The sequence below is a fragment of the Leptinotarsa decemlineata genome, unplaced genomic scaffold (genome assembly GCF_025532065.1).
Source record: "Leptinotarsa decemlineata unplaced genomic scaffold, Ldec_3_MD MMD2_tig00026374_RagTag_RagTag, whole genome shotgun sequence".
Taxonomy (NCBI): domain Eukaryota; kingdom Metazoa; phylum Arthropoda; class Insecta; order Coleoptera; family Chrysomelidae; genus Leptinotarsa; species Leptinotarsa decemlineata.
Genome location: NW_027412710.1, coordinates 2952781 through 2969686, shown reverse-complemented (window position 1 = coordinate 2969686; position 16906 = coordinate 2952781). Strand labels below are relative to the sequence as shown.

At 33.6% G+C, this 16906-nt stretch overlaps 2 protein-coding genes across 4 annotated transcripts in view; one reads left to right on the top strand and one right to left on the bottom strand.

Annotated features, from left to right (window-relative positions):
* The window catches only part of LOC111506455 (uncharacterized), a 69843-nt gene extending 59224 nt beyond the window's left edge, over positions 1-10619 (top strand). For 2 of the 3 annotated variants that reach the window (XM_074185332.1, XM_023161521.2), the window contains exons 7-9: positions 942-1358; positions 3263-3661; positions 9507-10619. In XM_074185332.1, the coding sequence (XP_074041433.1) occupies positions 942-1358; positions 3263-3661; positions 9507-10544 (1854 nt within the window). In that variant the 3' untranslated portion in view covers positions 10545-10619. The remainder of the gene's footprint in view (positions 1-941; positions 1359-3262; positions 3662-9506) is intronic. The other variant, XM_074185333.1, reaches the window with a different exon arrangement.
* The window catches only part of spel1 (DNA mismatch repair protein spel1), a 127112-nt gene extending 110248 nt beyond the window's left edge, over positions 1-16864 (bottom strand). The window contains exons 1-2 of the mRNA XM_023161522.2: positions 16710-16864; positions 15922-15971 (exon numbers count right to left, since the gene is read on the bottom strand). Coding sequence (XP_023017290.2) covers positions 15922-15971; positions 16710-16743 — 84 coding nt within the window. The 5' untranslated portion in view covers positions 16744-16864. The remainder of the gene's footprint in view (positions 1-15921; positions 15972-16709) is intronic.
* Between the last annotated feature and the right edge of the window lie 42 nt (positions 16865-16906).

The window sequence follows — 16906 nt, the reverse complement described above, 5'->3', positions numbered from 1 at the left end:
ATGTTATGACGTAGGCATCCGCTAAGAAAGGATTTTGATAAATTCCACCCCTAAGGGGGTAAAATAAGAGGTGATAGAGGATGTAAATGTAATAAATTGAACCTATCAGTACCTAATGGAATGAATAAATTAAGACGAACAAAATAATTTTTAGTTCTGAATGTTGACAATAGATGGCGTTAGTAGTAGTACAAAAATAATCGTGTGGGACGAAATAACGATAGCTCATAAAGGTGGTGTTGAAGCCTTGAACAGATCACTAAGGGATATAAGGAGTAATACAAAATTAATGTGTGGCGTAACAGTTTTGCTGGCCGGAGACTTTCGGCAGACTCTACCAGTGGTGCCAAAAGTAACCAGAGCTGACGAAGTAAAGTCGTGCATTGAGAAATCTAATTTGTGGCCCCAGGTTAATATTCTTAAGGTCTCTAAAAATATGAGAGCACATTTGGGCGGAGATCTTCGGAAAATCGGTAGTGGTGATTGTCCATCGTTTGAATAAATCGATTTTCATTTTGTTCTTTCCAAGGGATGTAAATTTTTTGTGTACACATTTGCATTGGTAAGGCAAGTCATGTCCAATCGACTTATTTTTGACCCTAGAATATGTGGTTCAATTCATGACCTACCCTTTCGTTGTATGATACTAAACAAAGTATACATTTCAACTACTGTTTCTTTCTGGTAGAAGATTAAATTATAACATAGAAAAAAGGGGACTTAAACACCATAAATCACTAAAAAGTAATTTCGTCTGTGAGACCTTCGATGAATACAGTTGAGTTGACGTCAGACTAACTGTGATAGTTGAGGAACTTTCGATGTTTTCATTATAATATTGACATGTGTATTTAGTGAAATCTCATTTATAACCTGTTGGAAACCCTCTGCCATCACATTGGAGAATAAACCTTGAAGCTCTAATATCCTTATTTTTCAAGGTGGTCGTATCTCCAGAATATGGATCGGACCACATCCAAACTGAATCTAAAATATGGGATTCGCAGTGGTGTTCAAAATATATTGATACTTCAATTATGGATGCTCCTTGGACACTCAGTAGACAATTAGAAGATGAAATTGTTAGGCAATATCATCAACTCAACGATGGTAATATGAAACTACGAAAAGAAATACTTTTTAAAAAAATTGTTGAGAAATTACCAGAAAATATCATGTACATCTGCTTTCATGTAAACAACATGAAAATGAATAAGCAAGAAGAAGATGAAGAAGTCAAGGGACTCGAAAGCTACTTCAGATTTCTGATAAAAAAGAAGATTAATGACATCATCGAAGACGTTAATGACAGCAATGGTCAGAAGTCGATCGATGTAATCAATCAAAAACCAAACAAGGTTAGTCTTTTTCATCATCTTCTATTCTTATGTAATTATACAACCGTATTGCAATCTACTTGGACTGAATAATTAACAATCATCTTCGGGTTACATTCCATTTCCTCTGCTTATACACGTTAACTCCTCTTGAATAGCACTTTGTGATAATATGGGGTATTGTAGTCATATAAACTTTTTCTTCTCCAAAACTTAAAAGGAATATCTGCGTAATAAAATTGGGATTGAATTATTAGCTTTTCAGCTTACACACCCCACTGGAAATATAAAAATGAGATTTCCATAATGCCAATTTGTTCAGAAAACTGCATCTTGATAATATGAAGAATGTTATTGAACACAAAAAATGCAATGAAAATTATTGAAGCTTTCATCTTTAACTAGGTTTATTCAGCATCGATATGCTGCAAATATTGAATATTTGTTTTTTTTTGTATTGATACTCAAACAACTTTATATTATCAGAAAGTGCTCAAGAGATTTGAGGAAATTAGGAAGAAATTGGGAACGAAAGGTTATGGTTATCATTTCTCCATCTGTATACAAAATAAATATAGTTTAAAAAACTAAAAAACACGCTTTTAAAAAACATCGAAGTAAAAAGTTGAAAATATTTTTTTTAATAAGCATAAAACAATAACGAACGAAAAATACTAGTATTATTGTGAAAAAAGCGACGGGCGCTTGACATACAAAAAATATGGCACAAAGCTTTTTTCACAATAATACTAGAAAGAAGACCAAACACATGAAAGTCACAGGGTGACCGGTCTGGACTGTAAGGAGGGTGTTTCCTACCTCAGTTGCTCCAATTTTTTCTTAGTCACTGCTGCTGTACGAGGGCGAGCATTGCCATGGAGAAAAGAACGGTAGCCGACAAACGTGACTTGGCTTTCACTGGTCTAGGTTCTCCTTGTTTTCTCCACTCCATACTCGCTTGTTTAGACTCTGAGGTGTAGTGGCGCACCCATGTTTCATCAGAGGTGATAATGTGAATGATAAATTGGTCTCCTTGTTCCTGAAATCGTGCAAGAAGACGCCCACACACCTGAAGACGATGCACTTCTGGTCAGCTGTGAGTATGGAGTAAGTGCTCCCATAACTTATCCCGACCTCACTTGCAATTTCAGAAGTGGTACGACGTCTGTCATCTTCAAATAAACTGTCGAACACTGCTGATACTGTTCGCTGTAATGCTGGTGCGAGGCCTGCGGTCATCGCTCTCTTTTTCAACACGATTACGACCCTCCACGAACTGCTTATGCCATGCAAACACTCTAGCTCGCGACAGTATCTCTTCCCCGAACTGGGCAGTCAATCTCTTTAAGATTTCGGCCGGTTTTACGCCTTCTGCGGCGAGAAACTTGATTACAACACGTTGCGCAATTGACGGATGTACCTCTTGCCCCGACATCGTCCGGGTGGACACTGAGAGGGTCGAGGAGGCGAGCCTACGTGTTTCCTCTATTCCTGACAAACCTACCCAACAACAAACATAGCAGGAACGTTCTCCCTCCACTATTGTGCCTGAAGGTCGAAAAGTCTCGTTTATATTTGTTTCACCCCAACAGTCGCTGAGCTTCTTAAAATATTATCTACCAGATAAATTTTCATCAACACCCGCTTACGAATTGTGAACTCCCATTTTTTGGTTACGCCAACGTAGACCCACGTCGAGTCTCTCATGGACCCATGGGGGTCCACCTGGATCACTTTGGGGATTCACTGATTTATAAGAACTAGTAACTATTACCGCAGCAATTTCTAAATTAGATTTAAGGTCTGGCATATTTATACTTGTATAGTGTAAATTCATTTTAGAAGAAGCAACTGAAAACTCATAAAAAAATTATGATTCTGAACAAAAAATGATTTTTAAACAAATTCAATAATTTGTGTTACAGGAGGAAGTGGCTCCCGAAACGTTGATTCCTGACACACAACCTAAATCAATTGAAGATACCGACGAATGGTGTTCAAATTATATCGATACCTCTCTGATGGACGCACCTTGGGAGCTCGGCAACCAACTGAAAGCTGAAATTGATCGTCAATATCATCTACAAGCTCGGGTTATCACAAAACCACAAAACGATGCAGTATTTCAAAAAATAATTGGGGAGCTACCCGATAACATTATGAGCATTTGTTTCAATATTCCGGGTATGAAGTTGAGCGAACGAGACAGTGACAAAGTGAAAAAGGGGCTTGAAGATTACTTCAGATTTTTAATAAAGCAGGAGATTAGTAGGGTTGCTGAAGCAGATACACACAATAACCAGAAATTTGAACAACAAGAAAAGGTCAGTTTTACTGATATAAAAGGTTTACGACTTTAACAAAATTGCATAGTATAAAACCTGGTGTTCTTATAACAGTTGGGCAGAAAAATTTGTAGGCTAACATAGAATTTCTTTTTATAGAATTTGATTCTAGTATTCAATACAATTGCCTTTGATGGCGATACAACAATTTTCTTTGTCGATACATTCTGCATCCTTTTTTCCTTTCATTCGATGTGCTTCACGTGATGATGTGACTGTGTTATTAACGAAGATACAGCTTAATGCTCTTTTCACCGCTGTCTCTGTTTTTTTCTGTCGATACATTCTACATTCATTCTACTTTCATTTGATGAAAGTCTATTAATAACGAAGATATACTTAGTGCCCTTCTAACATATTGCATGCCATCTTACAACGTATTTTGAAATGTCATTGCTGAATACTTTGCTCCCCCCATTATATATATATATATATATATATATATATATATATATATATATATATATGTACATAATAATATTAGCATTTGTTTAAAAAAAATTGAAGCTTCAATAACTTTTATTTATTATATGCGAGCGCTTTTGATAGCAGGTTGTGCTATCATCCTCAAAGCTCTACTCAAACTGAACGTTTTATCTTCTTGTTTGTTCTTTTATACGGTTAGAACGCCTTAGTTCAGGTATTTGTTCTGTCCTGTCTTGCGGATGTCTTTTTAAATTTGCCTGTATTTGGGTTACAGGTAATATCCTTTATGTTGGAGTTTTTCTAGTTTGCAGTCCGAGCATACAAAGCTCGGACTGCAACAAATTCTATATCGGCCAAATTAAGAAAAAACTGAACCAAAGGTATGACGAGCACAAAAAAGCATACATAAACCTAATAACATATAAATCAAACCTCGCAACATACGCCATACAAAACAAACATAACTTTCCCCCACTAGAAAACATCAAACTCATGAAACAAGTCAATAAAGAAACCGTATGGACATCTGGGAGAACCTAAACATCCATAAATTCGAAAGTCATAATTCGCCTATCGAGTAACAAATACAAATCAAAACACAAGACCTGATATTCAATATACTACAAAATACAATGTACATTCCTTAAAACAATGAAACTAGAGAAACACCAACACAAAGGATATTATCTGATGTAACCTAATTACAGGCAAATTTAAAGAGACATCCGGATGAAAGGAGAGGCCAAATACCTGCACTGAGGCGTTCTAACCGTATAAAAGAACAAACAAGAAGATAAAACGTTCAGTTTGAGTAGAGCCATGAAGATGATAGCACAGCCTGCTATCGAAAGCGCTCGCATATAATAATTAGAAGTTAATAAAGCTTCAAATCCTTTTCGTAAACAAATGTTAATATTAAAATACTGAAAATAAAGGAAAATTTATATATATATATATACGTTTCTCATTGTGATCGCGCGTTGAAACGCTAGACTCTCGTTAAACCGACATGTTTTTCTGTTAAATCATGTATTTTGCCACACCTTGTACACATTGACACCATGTTTGTTTTCCTAAATAATGTATTTTGACACACCCTGTACACATTGGGGATCGCACGTTGAAACATTGGAGCCCCGATAAACTGCCATGTTTTTTTTTTTTTCTTGAAAGATGTATTTTGAGACACCCTAAATATTCCACTGAATGCCCGTTGCACTGCGGACATGTTTTTTCGTTTAATCTGATTTTTCATTCATCATTATTTCAATAAAATCTTCGCGCTTCGAATATTTTCATCTACATTTATTATTTTTACAAACGTTTCTTTCATTCTCACTTCACCCCGTATATTAAACATTTCCCCCAATGCGACTACGTCACACACCCGTCACTAAAATTAGTATGGGTGTGCCACAAAGATCTGATCGGAGGTCGTAAAATCACCAGAATGGATCTGCCCAAATTAGCCCGGGTTTTTGCATGAGAAATGTCGTCGGACTCTTGCAAGAACATTACTGCTGTTCAAAATAGGCCTCAGTTTCGACGATTTCTTCTTCATCGAAAATAAATTCATTTCCAGCGGGCATTCTATTGCAGAAGCAATTCGAAACCCAATTCATGCAATTTTGCCATTGTTTCGATTGACTTGTGACACGGTGCGTTGTCTTGAAACATTTTTTTTCTTTGCCATATGCGGTCGTCCCTTTGCAATTTCGGCCTTCAAACGCTTCAATAACGCTATATAATATTTACTGTTGATGGTATTTTCCTTCTCAAGATAGTTGATGAATATTACACCATGCACACCCCAAAATACCGAAGCCATAACTTTTACAGCTCATTGTTGTGCTTTTGGGCGCTTTAAACGAGGTTCATCAGTTGTTCTCCACTCAGATGACGATCGTTTTGATTTCGGAGTGAAGTGATGGATCCATGTTTCATCCATTGACACATGTCGAAGCAAAAATTCCGATTTGTTATGATCAAACATGGTCAAAATCATCAAGACGTTCTTGATTTTGGTCAACAGTGAGCTCGCGCGGCGTCCACTTTGAACAGAGCTTTCTGATAGTCAAATGCTCATGCAATATAAAGACAACACGTTCTTTTGATATCTTTACAAGCAACTTCACTTTTCGATCATTCAAAACGATTTTGTGGATTTTTTTATGTTTTCTGGTGTTACTGCCTCATTTGGTCGTCCACTGCGGTCTACATCAACAAACCAACGTTTAATTGTTGTTTCTGATAGAGCCAAGTCTTTATAACACTTTTCAAACCATTGCTTCGCTTGAACGGCATTTTTTCCCATCAAGAAGCAGTGTAAAATTAAAACTTCAAATTGTTTTTGATCCATTGATTTGAAAATAACAAAAGTAGGGTCACTCTTAGCACAATAACTAACAAACTCATGAGTAGAATATCATAAAATTTCAACAGGTTAGTACTAACTGAAAGAGCGGTGAATTCAATAAGACTAACGCCATCTATGTGTTAGGCCCGAAACTTTTCAGCCCAGGTAGTATTATTGCTATTGTCAAATATGGAAAATAATCATGAAATAATTCAAATTCATTGAAGTAAATACACGAATTGAAAGATGTTCCAACCTCAACGTCGATATTATAAAACAAAAACTCTCAGTATTCAGAATTCCGTCCTTTAATATTCCAAGTTCATAGACATCGAAGTTGATACGATCACAGGATATAGAAATATAAAACAATCTCCTAATACACAAAAGTTTGCACAGATTGTATACTGAGCATTTTACTTTATCGGATCAAAGTTGCAAAGTTGCAGGTCAAGATCATCAACAGACACTATTGAGAAATTCATTCAGTATCTATTGATCTCCAGAAAAGGTTCCAGCAATTCAGCACATCTCCTTTCCTTCGATCCTGCTGGGTGGCAGTTTTTGGTGATTCATTGTATTTTTTAGTAACATTTTAGTGTAAGTTTATTCCTGAAGAATTTTTCCCGTCTCGTTACAATAAATATTTAATTAAGTTTTTCAAATGAGTTCTTTCATTATTTGGATGAATGATGAATGGCTGAAACAGCGAATAAAATCCTCTCGTTAATAAGCCAAGCGAGTACTGAGATGTGACACTTGGTGGAGACGCCTCTCTCGTTCTCGGGGGCTTCATTCTCCATAATGGGCCTGTGAAACTAGTTTTTCAATACAAAAAAAAGTTGAATTGTTCAAGTATAAATAATATTTTGTGGTAATTACCTAAAAATTGTGTTTCTACACCCGTACTCTAACAATACACTTATATGACCATAATCCGTTTCATAATGATATCCATTATGCTACAGATTTTTCATAACGATACAGATTATCAACCAATAGAAACCCATGATTTTTCAATCAAGAATCCTGTTCCTTTGTTTGTCCTAGATTCTAACCTAAGTAACTAATTGCTTTATTTGTCAAAATCAGTTTTCATATTACCTACCTATATTATCAAAATGTCTGAAAACAGCGATATAGAAGGAATACCATCGACTCCAATATTTTTAAAAGATCAGATTAATTACAGTTATTATATTCAATATAAATGTAATTAGAATCTTTATAGTTTTCATATATCCATGGTAATACCATTAAGTTTGTGTTTTTTTTTAAATATGTACATGAACACTGTAAATGTGTTCAATACAAATATAATATTTATAGTTTTTCATTATTTATCGGGTTTAGAAAAAATAGCGTATGCAACTCTCATGTAATGGTTATTAATACACTCGCATATACCATACAAAACTCGCCTTCGGCTCGTTTCGTATCCCGGTTAATGCTCGTGTCTTAATAACCATCATTACATGATCGTTGCATAATATACTATTTTTCTTGGGTTGTACAATAATGAGAGAATTTAATAGCTGTTTCATCCAGTAAAATTACAGTTTTTCCTTCTTTTCAATATATTTCAAATAATTTTTTTTTTGTTGTTCAATCGTTAGCTTTGAATGTGTTATAAGTTGGTTTTTGAGCGTCAATTGTTTTTTCTTCAATCCATATACAACCTATTATTTCAATCAAATTTCCATATGTTTCCCTTCTCAAATTATGAGTGATACACTTTCTAATAACTGTTCATCAGCTCAGAAAAAAAAGTATTACTGAAGTTGAGCAATCGTGAAGAATATCTGTTCATTCAGCTTCTTAAGATTGCCAATGGAATAATTTGCAAATTTTTTCATTTCTTATCTGTAAATTTCGAAAATATGAGCGGTACATTTTCCAATATCTGTTTCATCAGCTTTGAACTGTACTGTTGAGATTGGCTAAACGTATGGAATATCTGTTTATGCTTACGATTACCCATTACATGATTTCGAAATCTGAATCGATTCGTATCTGACTTTTTTAAATATAAATGATACACCTATCATTATCTGTTACATCAGCTTGGGAATGTGTTTCATAAAAAATTGCCTAATTACGACGAATATCTATTCCATCAGCTCGTTTTAGTTGTCAACTTTATATCATCAATTAGTTGAATTTCTATGATACTCTTTTTTCCAATCAACTTTTGGTATTTTATTGGTTATGACTCGAAAAACTCCTAGTCGTCGTCAATGTCAGCTCATTAAGTAATTAATATATTTAATATAATCAATAAGAATATTGACACAAGAAAGATATCGCAACTCAGTACTCGCTTGACTTATTAACGAGAGGATTTTATTCGGTGTTTTACCCATTCATGATTCATCCAAAATAATGAAAGCACTCATTTAAACATTTAATTAAATATTCATTGTAACGAAATGGGGAAAATACTTCAGGAGTAAAACTTACACTAAAATGTTAGTAAAAAATACAATAAATCACCAAAAATTTACATTATTCTGCAAGAAAAAGTAATGTGCTGCATTGCTGGAATCTTTTCTGAAGATCAATAGATACTGAATGAATTTCTCAATACTGTCTCTTTCTGATCTTGACCTTGTTTGTTTTATATTTCTATATCCTGTGATCGTATCAATTTCGATGTCTATGAACTTGGAATATCAAAAGATGGAATTCTGAATACTGAGTATTTTTGTTTTAGAATATTGAAGTTGAGGTTGGAACATCTTTCAATTCATGTATTTACTCGAATGAATTTGAATCATTTCATGATTATTTTCCATATCTGACACCATATTTTCACTTTTATGTTTGTTGTCTGTGTGCATGCTCCTTCAAAAATAGAATTTGATCCCGCCCCAAAAATTATTTGTGACAGATAATATGATGAAAATTAAACTTCGTATGTTCTCAAATGAAGTGATATTTTTGATATTTGTGGAATTTTTTGAAAACATGATTCATAATTATTCGATAATATACAATCTAATTATTCGTATTAGATAATTTCAAAATATATTTTATTTGTAGGTGGAAGCTACTCCAGAGGAAAACCTTGACAACCAACATAATCAGAGACAGTTTACAAGTCAAGTTATTGAAAGTAACGGTATGAACAATGAACATACAAAGAAACCAGAAGGGGCAGCTTTTGTAATCACTGAGCAAGGCCAGTTCTATCAACGACCTCAAACCAAACCGGAAGCAGAACAGACTGCAGATTCCTTGATAAACGCCCTCAGAAATTCTCAAAGAAATCCACAAAATCAACAGAGAGTTGTGGAAGATTATGGTTATCACAGGAGATATGGTTACGGTTCATATGGATCCCAGAATCATGTATATGAAAGTTACAGACCATACAGATCCAGATATTCTCATTATCCGAAATATAATAACCCTGGATCATCAGTAATTCATGAAGACCCCAGTTACGAACAACACAGATCTTACGAATACCAAAATCAGTACCCATCTTATAACAAACCGTCAGATTATGAGTTCAAACCTCTGAAATATAACAATGAAAACTTGGAATCTGCTTCTTCCAGTCCCCAACAATATCGAAACCTTTATCATCAGCATCCAAGCTATCCCAAACCCCTCAACTATGGTCGTACAGAAGTAATTGAACAAAATTTTGAGACAGTATCAGATCTGAAACCAGAAAGAACGTATCCTGCAACTGTTGAAAAACCTGTAAGACCTGTGTACTCTGAAGTGAAGGGACCCAGTAAGTTCAGAAGCCACAGTTATCAGCCTATTTCACCACAACCTCAACCTATTTCACCACAATCTCAACCTCAACCAGATTTACCACAACCTCAACTATCTTCGCTATATGGTCAGCCCTCGCCGGTAGTGGAGCCAGTAATGGAGCCGGTAGTGGAGCCAGTTGTGAAACAGAAGATTGTGGATTCTGTGGATGATTCTCAAGTTGTTCGTGAGGAAACAACACCTGCACAAGTCACAGCAAGTACAACTGACGAGAATTTCCCGTGGTGGAAAAGATTTGGAAATAAAGTGAAACAAGGTGCGTCGGACCTGAAGAAAAAAATTATTGGATGAAAACAAAAGGAAAAGACTAATATAGGTTTAATCATTGTTAAATTATTATTTTTTAAATAAAACATTCACTTGTGATGAACTGTTTGGAACCTTTGCTGTAGTAATGAATATTACTGGAGTATTTTCCCAACACCAAACCGTTATTTTAACATCTCCACAAGTGTTTCGATCACCAAGTGATCATCTTCAAGAGGAGGATCAGAAACTGGTTTTTGATCTCCAGTAAGATTTATAATTTGAGAAACCTCTTCAATTTTGGTAGCCAATATTTCATATACACTATTTTGAATTAACGTATTCAAAAAACACACTTCAATGTGAGATTTCCACTTGAAAGTTTACAAATCTGCGACACGTGTTTCGCTATACGAAAGCATCTTCAGGCGCCACAGTACTGACTGAACAAATTCTGTGTCATGCTTCCATAGTAATTTCAATCATGACTATTATTACCTGACAAATTTCTGCCTGATAAATTCATTAACTGAACTATACAGGGCTTTTCATGATGAGCGTTAATTAGCCGTTTCTGGCAAACTATTCAACGGATCAACCTGAAAATTCCACAGTATGCATAAGTCAATATGACCTACACGCCTAAAATATTTTAGACGGAGCGGCGTTGTCGCTTCTACTATAAAGTAGATTTTTTAAATGGAACACCCCGTATATAATATCATATTATGATTCATTATCACTTTGTCAATAAATTCATATACTATTTCCCTATACCTATCTATTACCGTTTAGAAGATATAAATTAATTTCGATATTTTTTTTACCAAACAAGAACTTTTATAAATGCTGATAATCTTGAACTCTCTTGCACTAAAACGATCAAATTTGAAATGGAGTGGAGTGATACTATGAGGATCTTCACTCCGAATCATATTTTCATTTGCCTCATACAGGGTCTTCAAAATATGCAGATACTTTGATCTCATGAAAAAATGAGTGGAACTCAATTTTTTCAAATGGAACACCCTGTATATTTCAACATTTTTGAGCTCTACATCCAATTTTAGATTAACTTTGTTCAGATAATACTATTTCTATTTTGAAACGTTTTCGAGATAAACTGTTTCAAACGGAAATTGACATGGTTTTCTTGTTCATCACTCATTTTTGTAAAACAGATTTGGTTTGATGTTTCTCAATTAGTCACAGATAAAACAATGAAAAGATAATTATTAAAATACTTCTCAACCATCGAATGAAACTTCTCTTCACTCTTACTTCTCTCTTAACGCTGAAACACGAACTGAAAATAATAAACCCATAAATTAATGAGTTAATTTAATCGTCAGTGTATTTCAGAATATGTTCAAACACATCTCCACCTCTACTTAAACAAACATGTAATCTCTTCAAAAGATTGTCATGTGTAGCGCTTCTGATCAAGTCTGGAGTCAAACTATTGAAAGCAGTTGTAACTCTCGATTTCATATCTTCCATTGTTGTTATTGGAGTAGAGTAAACTATATTTTTAATGAAACCTCACACGAAATAATCTAATGGATTGCCATCTGGTGTTCTAGGAGGCCAACGAAAAGGTCCATTATTACCAATCCATCTGTCTTCGAAGATTTCGGTTAAAGCTTCGCTGACTGAATGAGAATTATGGGGTGGAGCACCATCCATTTGGTACCATACACGTTCTCTTCCTGGTCTATTATTTAAAATCATTTGAATTCCATTCCTCAGTAAATCTTCATATTTTGATGCATTCAAATTATCATCATAAAACTCGATATAAAAAATTGACTCATTCTTTATGGCACAAAATACATTGAATTGCCATCTTTCTTGAAAACCCCTTTGGCGGACAACATGGGGATTTTCTGGCGCCCAATAATGACTGTTGTGTCTATTGAAAGTTCCATTTTTTGTGAACTATGATATTGTCAAGGAAATGTTCATCCTCTTGAGTCTTGACAAGTAACCATTCAGAGAATTCCACTTTACGAGGTAAATCAGTCTCTTTCAAATGTTGGACACAGTAGAACTTATAGGGATGCCATTTATGCTTATTAAGAATTCGACAAATTGTCACCTAGGGTATAGGTACCTATCTCCCTTTCAGCCTCGTGCAGAGAAGCATTTGGAAATGCATGAAAGTATCCCATAACTGTTATACCATTGTCATCATCATCCACTTTAGTCTTCTTACGAATGATTTTTGGACGGAAGGTTCCATTCAACCTACAATTTTTTAGTAGTCGATTTATCACACTATTATTCGGCTTCGGAAGTTGTGGATATCTTTCATGAAATACTCGGCATGTTCTACTTGCAATTCTATTGCACTCACCATAAATTATTAATAAATTCAAGAAATATTCATTACTGTCACCTAATCTTGACATTATTCTATTATAATTAGTAGCTATCACAACCAGTCAAAACCACCAACGAAAGTCTGACGTTAAATAATTAGTTTATTCATTTTTCCAAAGCACACTATTAAAAAATATTAATGTGTACTGTTGTACGTTAGAGACCAATACCTCAATGTATACAAATTGTAACTTTTTCTAAGGTAGGTACATACCAATTTCGAATTGACTGATCTGAGACAGTTAAAAAACTGGATCAAAAAGAAATATTACTAAGTATAAAAAAAATGTTGAATATTCAAAATAAGTGATGTTCAACGGTTCAAAATAGAAATAGTATTATCTGAACAAAGTTAATCTAAAATTGGATGTAGAGCTCAAAAATGTTGAAATATACAGGGTGTTACATTTGAAAAAATTGAGTTCCACTCATTTTTTCATGAGATCAAAGTATCTGCATTTTTTGAAGACCCTGAATGAGGCAAATGAAAATATGATTCGGAGTGAAGATCCTCATAGTATCACTCCACTCCATTTCAAATTTGATCGTTTTAGTGCAAGAGAGTTCAAGATTATCAGCATTTATAAAAGTTCATGTTTGGTAAAAAAAATATCGAAATTAATTTATATCTTCTAATCGGTAATAGATAGGTATAGAAAAATAGTATATGAATTTGTTGACAAAGTGATAATGAATCATAATATGATATTATATACGGGGTGTTCCATTTGAAAAATTGAAGAAGCCGCTACTTTGTAGTAGAAGCGACAACGCCGCTTCGTCTGAAATATTTTAGGCGTGTAGGTCATATTGATTTATGCAAACTGTGAAATTTTCAGGTTGATCCGTTAAATAGTTTGTCAGAAACGACTAATTAACGCTCATCATGAAAAGCCCTGTATATAAAATAAAAAACAAAAGAATCAAAAGCAACAATGATCTACTAGTCAACAACCAGTTTTATGAGTATAATACAAGGGGTAGAAATGACTTATACCTGAGCATGGTAAGAACGAACAAAGGATTATACAATCCTTTTACACAGGCTATAAAAGTCTTCAATGAATTACTTGTCCATATACGTGAGTTGCCGGGCTATAGTTCATCCATCAATAGTTTAAAAGAACATCTGAGCCTCGAGGCACATGTCTGATACTTTGATACTATGAGCTTAGTAGTGGTTTACTAGTTTTTATGTTTCACTTGTCATGTTGAATGTTTGTGAATCCTGAGACCAGCATTTTTGCTGATTATGAAGAATAACAACATATTTTATATTTATAATGTCTTTACTCTGTTGAACTGTACGCTGTTGTTATAATTTTAATTAAAAAAAATATATGAAAATGGATGTTTGTTGGTTGGTTGGTAAGTGATAAACTTATACATCGCTCAACCGATCGTGATGAAACTTAACATGTATAAGTAATTTTTCATACAGAAGGTTTTTAGGCTATCAATTTTTCTGTAACTCGCCACTAGATGGCGCTGTAGAACAGTTTTTTGAAAGCACTGTTCTATAACTCTGCGCACACCTAAGTTCGTTGATTCTGAGTCTGTCTAAACATTGGAACAGCAGCGATACAGCAACATAGGACTAGTATAAAAAAAACAACAAGTCAAAGGTGTACTGTTTTTTCCAATATTGTTGGCTGTGTTGCGCACTGAGACTCCACTGGACCTAATGAAATCTATATTTTTCAAATGATTGAATTAATATATCAATTACCAGAGGAAATAAAACGATACAATACGATATATTGCTTCAAAACGAAATTGTTGTCATACATTCTATCAAGACAACAATACTATTAGTTGTTTTATAGAATAGAGTAGAATATAGAATAGAGTAGAATATAATTTATTTGCAAAATATGTAGAATATACACTTTACATCAGTTGTCTGTGGCTATATATTTTTTTTTTACCAACTAATGTCATCTTATTATTCGTCTTTTTATTAATCACATTTTATATTTGAATCTTGATAATACCTACATATTACAATTAAGTTTTAGTGACTGATTTTTATCAAATTGTATTTTTTAAATTATATAATATGAAATTATGTATGTATATTAATTCAATTCAATTTATTCATTGGGTTCACAGATTACAGTGAAAGTATTATAAAACACATCACAAATTACATATAAATAGACATTTCACATTTCAAACTGACAATTTTAAAAATAGAGTAAGTAAATTAAAATATATTATTGAATGAAAGTATCCAATTAGCTGGAATAAAATTCTTCAATATTATAAAACACTTTCGACAACAGAAAAGTTTTGAGATGCTTTCTGCAGTTTTTTTTTTAATTGATTCCGAGAGCTTATTGTAAATTCTTACACCATCGGAGATAGGTCCCCTAAGAGTTACATTCAAATTATTTCAGGTGTTTATAGATGGTGGTTGAATCTAGTTGAATAACTGTGATCATTACTTTAAGTGATAGTGTTTTTTTTTATTTTTGAAAAATGGAACAAGATATTTCTAGAATATATAGCAAGAGTATCCTATTTAAATAAATATCTATCTATCTTTCTATAATTTCAATCTAGTTAGGGCTTAATAAGCACCTTATTACTTCAAATAACTGTAGCAAATTTCAACCAAATCAGTGTAAGGATATTCATGATATTTTATAAATTGCATTTTTCTTAACTTCAACACCCTATATCTCAGAAATAGCGAATCACCCTCTGGAGTTTGGTACCGTAGTTAGGAGACACCCTGTATTTTATAGAGGAATAATTGCATATAATGAATTACCAAATGAAGTTTTTCCAACACAGAAAAATTCAAAATAGCATTAAAGAACTATTTGTTTTATTAATTAACAATCATATTTGTTGTATGAATATTGGTTGTATAAATAATTCTTACCATTGTAGTTTCTTGGGAATAAATAACTAAAAATACCTGACCTATTCGGTCACTATTCAGTCTACCTGTGAATTCAATTTACAATATTGATTTTTTTTCAATCAATTCCAGGATTTTGTTTCTGTTGCTGTCTAAAAACATTTTACTCACCTCAGGTAAGTTGTTGTAAAACCTGATGAAGCTTTGCTGTTGTGGTAAGTCTATAAAATATAAATATATGTAAGATTAATTGAATATCAGATTCAATATATGGATAATACAAAGAAAATTCAAATCGTGTACACACTGATGGTAATTTTTTTTTAGCTTATAGAAGAATAAAAAGGAATTCTTAAAGCACTATTATGATTGGCCATAGACTTTGTTAGGACACTTGGAAGATTGCTTTTCTGCTATCCAGTAGAATGTTTTTGCAGTGACCTCTGCTCTCCATTCATGATTGAATGAGTTTTCTTATCAACTTATAATTCCCGTTCTTAACTGGAAAGCACAGAAAAATCTTTCTAAAGGTTTTTGAGGGACAGATAAACTAAGATCACTGGATTCGGGAATCCAGCCAAGTGCAACCGAGAGATCCAATACATGTCAGTACTATATGAATTCATGCTTTGGATTAAGAGTGCAGTGATTTTGGAGTTCAGTTTCTATTATAACTGATGTTGAAATCAAATAGGAGAATATTCGAAAAAGGAGAATATTCGTAAAAGGTGAATATATAAAAGTATACAAGTCCAGTTCTAATGGCATTATCTCCGCATCTTGGAAATAATAATTGAACAGTAATACTTTTCGTTTCGAAATATTATGTGAAAACATGAGTTGAAAATATAATAAAGAATTCTTCATACCTTCAAAAATAAAAATTGCTACTGAAGTCTACAGCACTAAGCATGACTTCTCTCAAGTGAATTTGATATAAATTATTCGGAGGCACTCACCCAAATTCAAAGCCGTTGTTTCAGGCAGTACCATATTTTGAAACTTATTTTTATTCGATTTAACAATTAATAAAATACAACTTTCCGGATTACACACAGAAAACAGGTTAGGTTTTTTAAAATTTTTATTAGGCGGTAATCCTAACCAGTGTTGCCAGTAGAACAGTATTTTCATTATACAATAGCGGTGGTAGCGC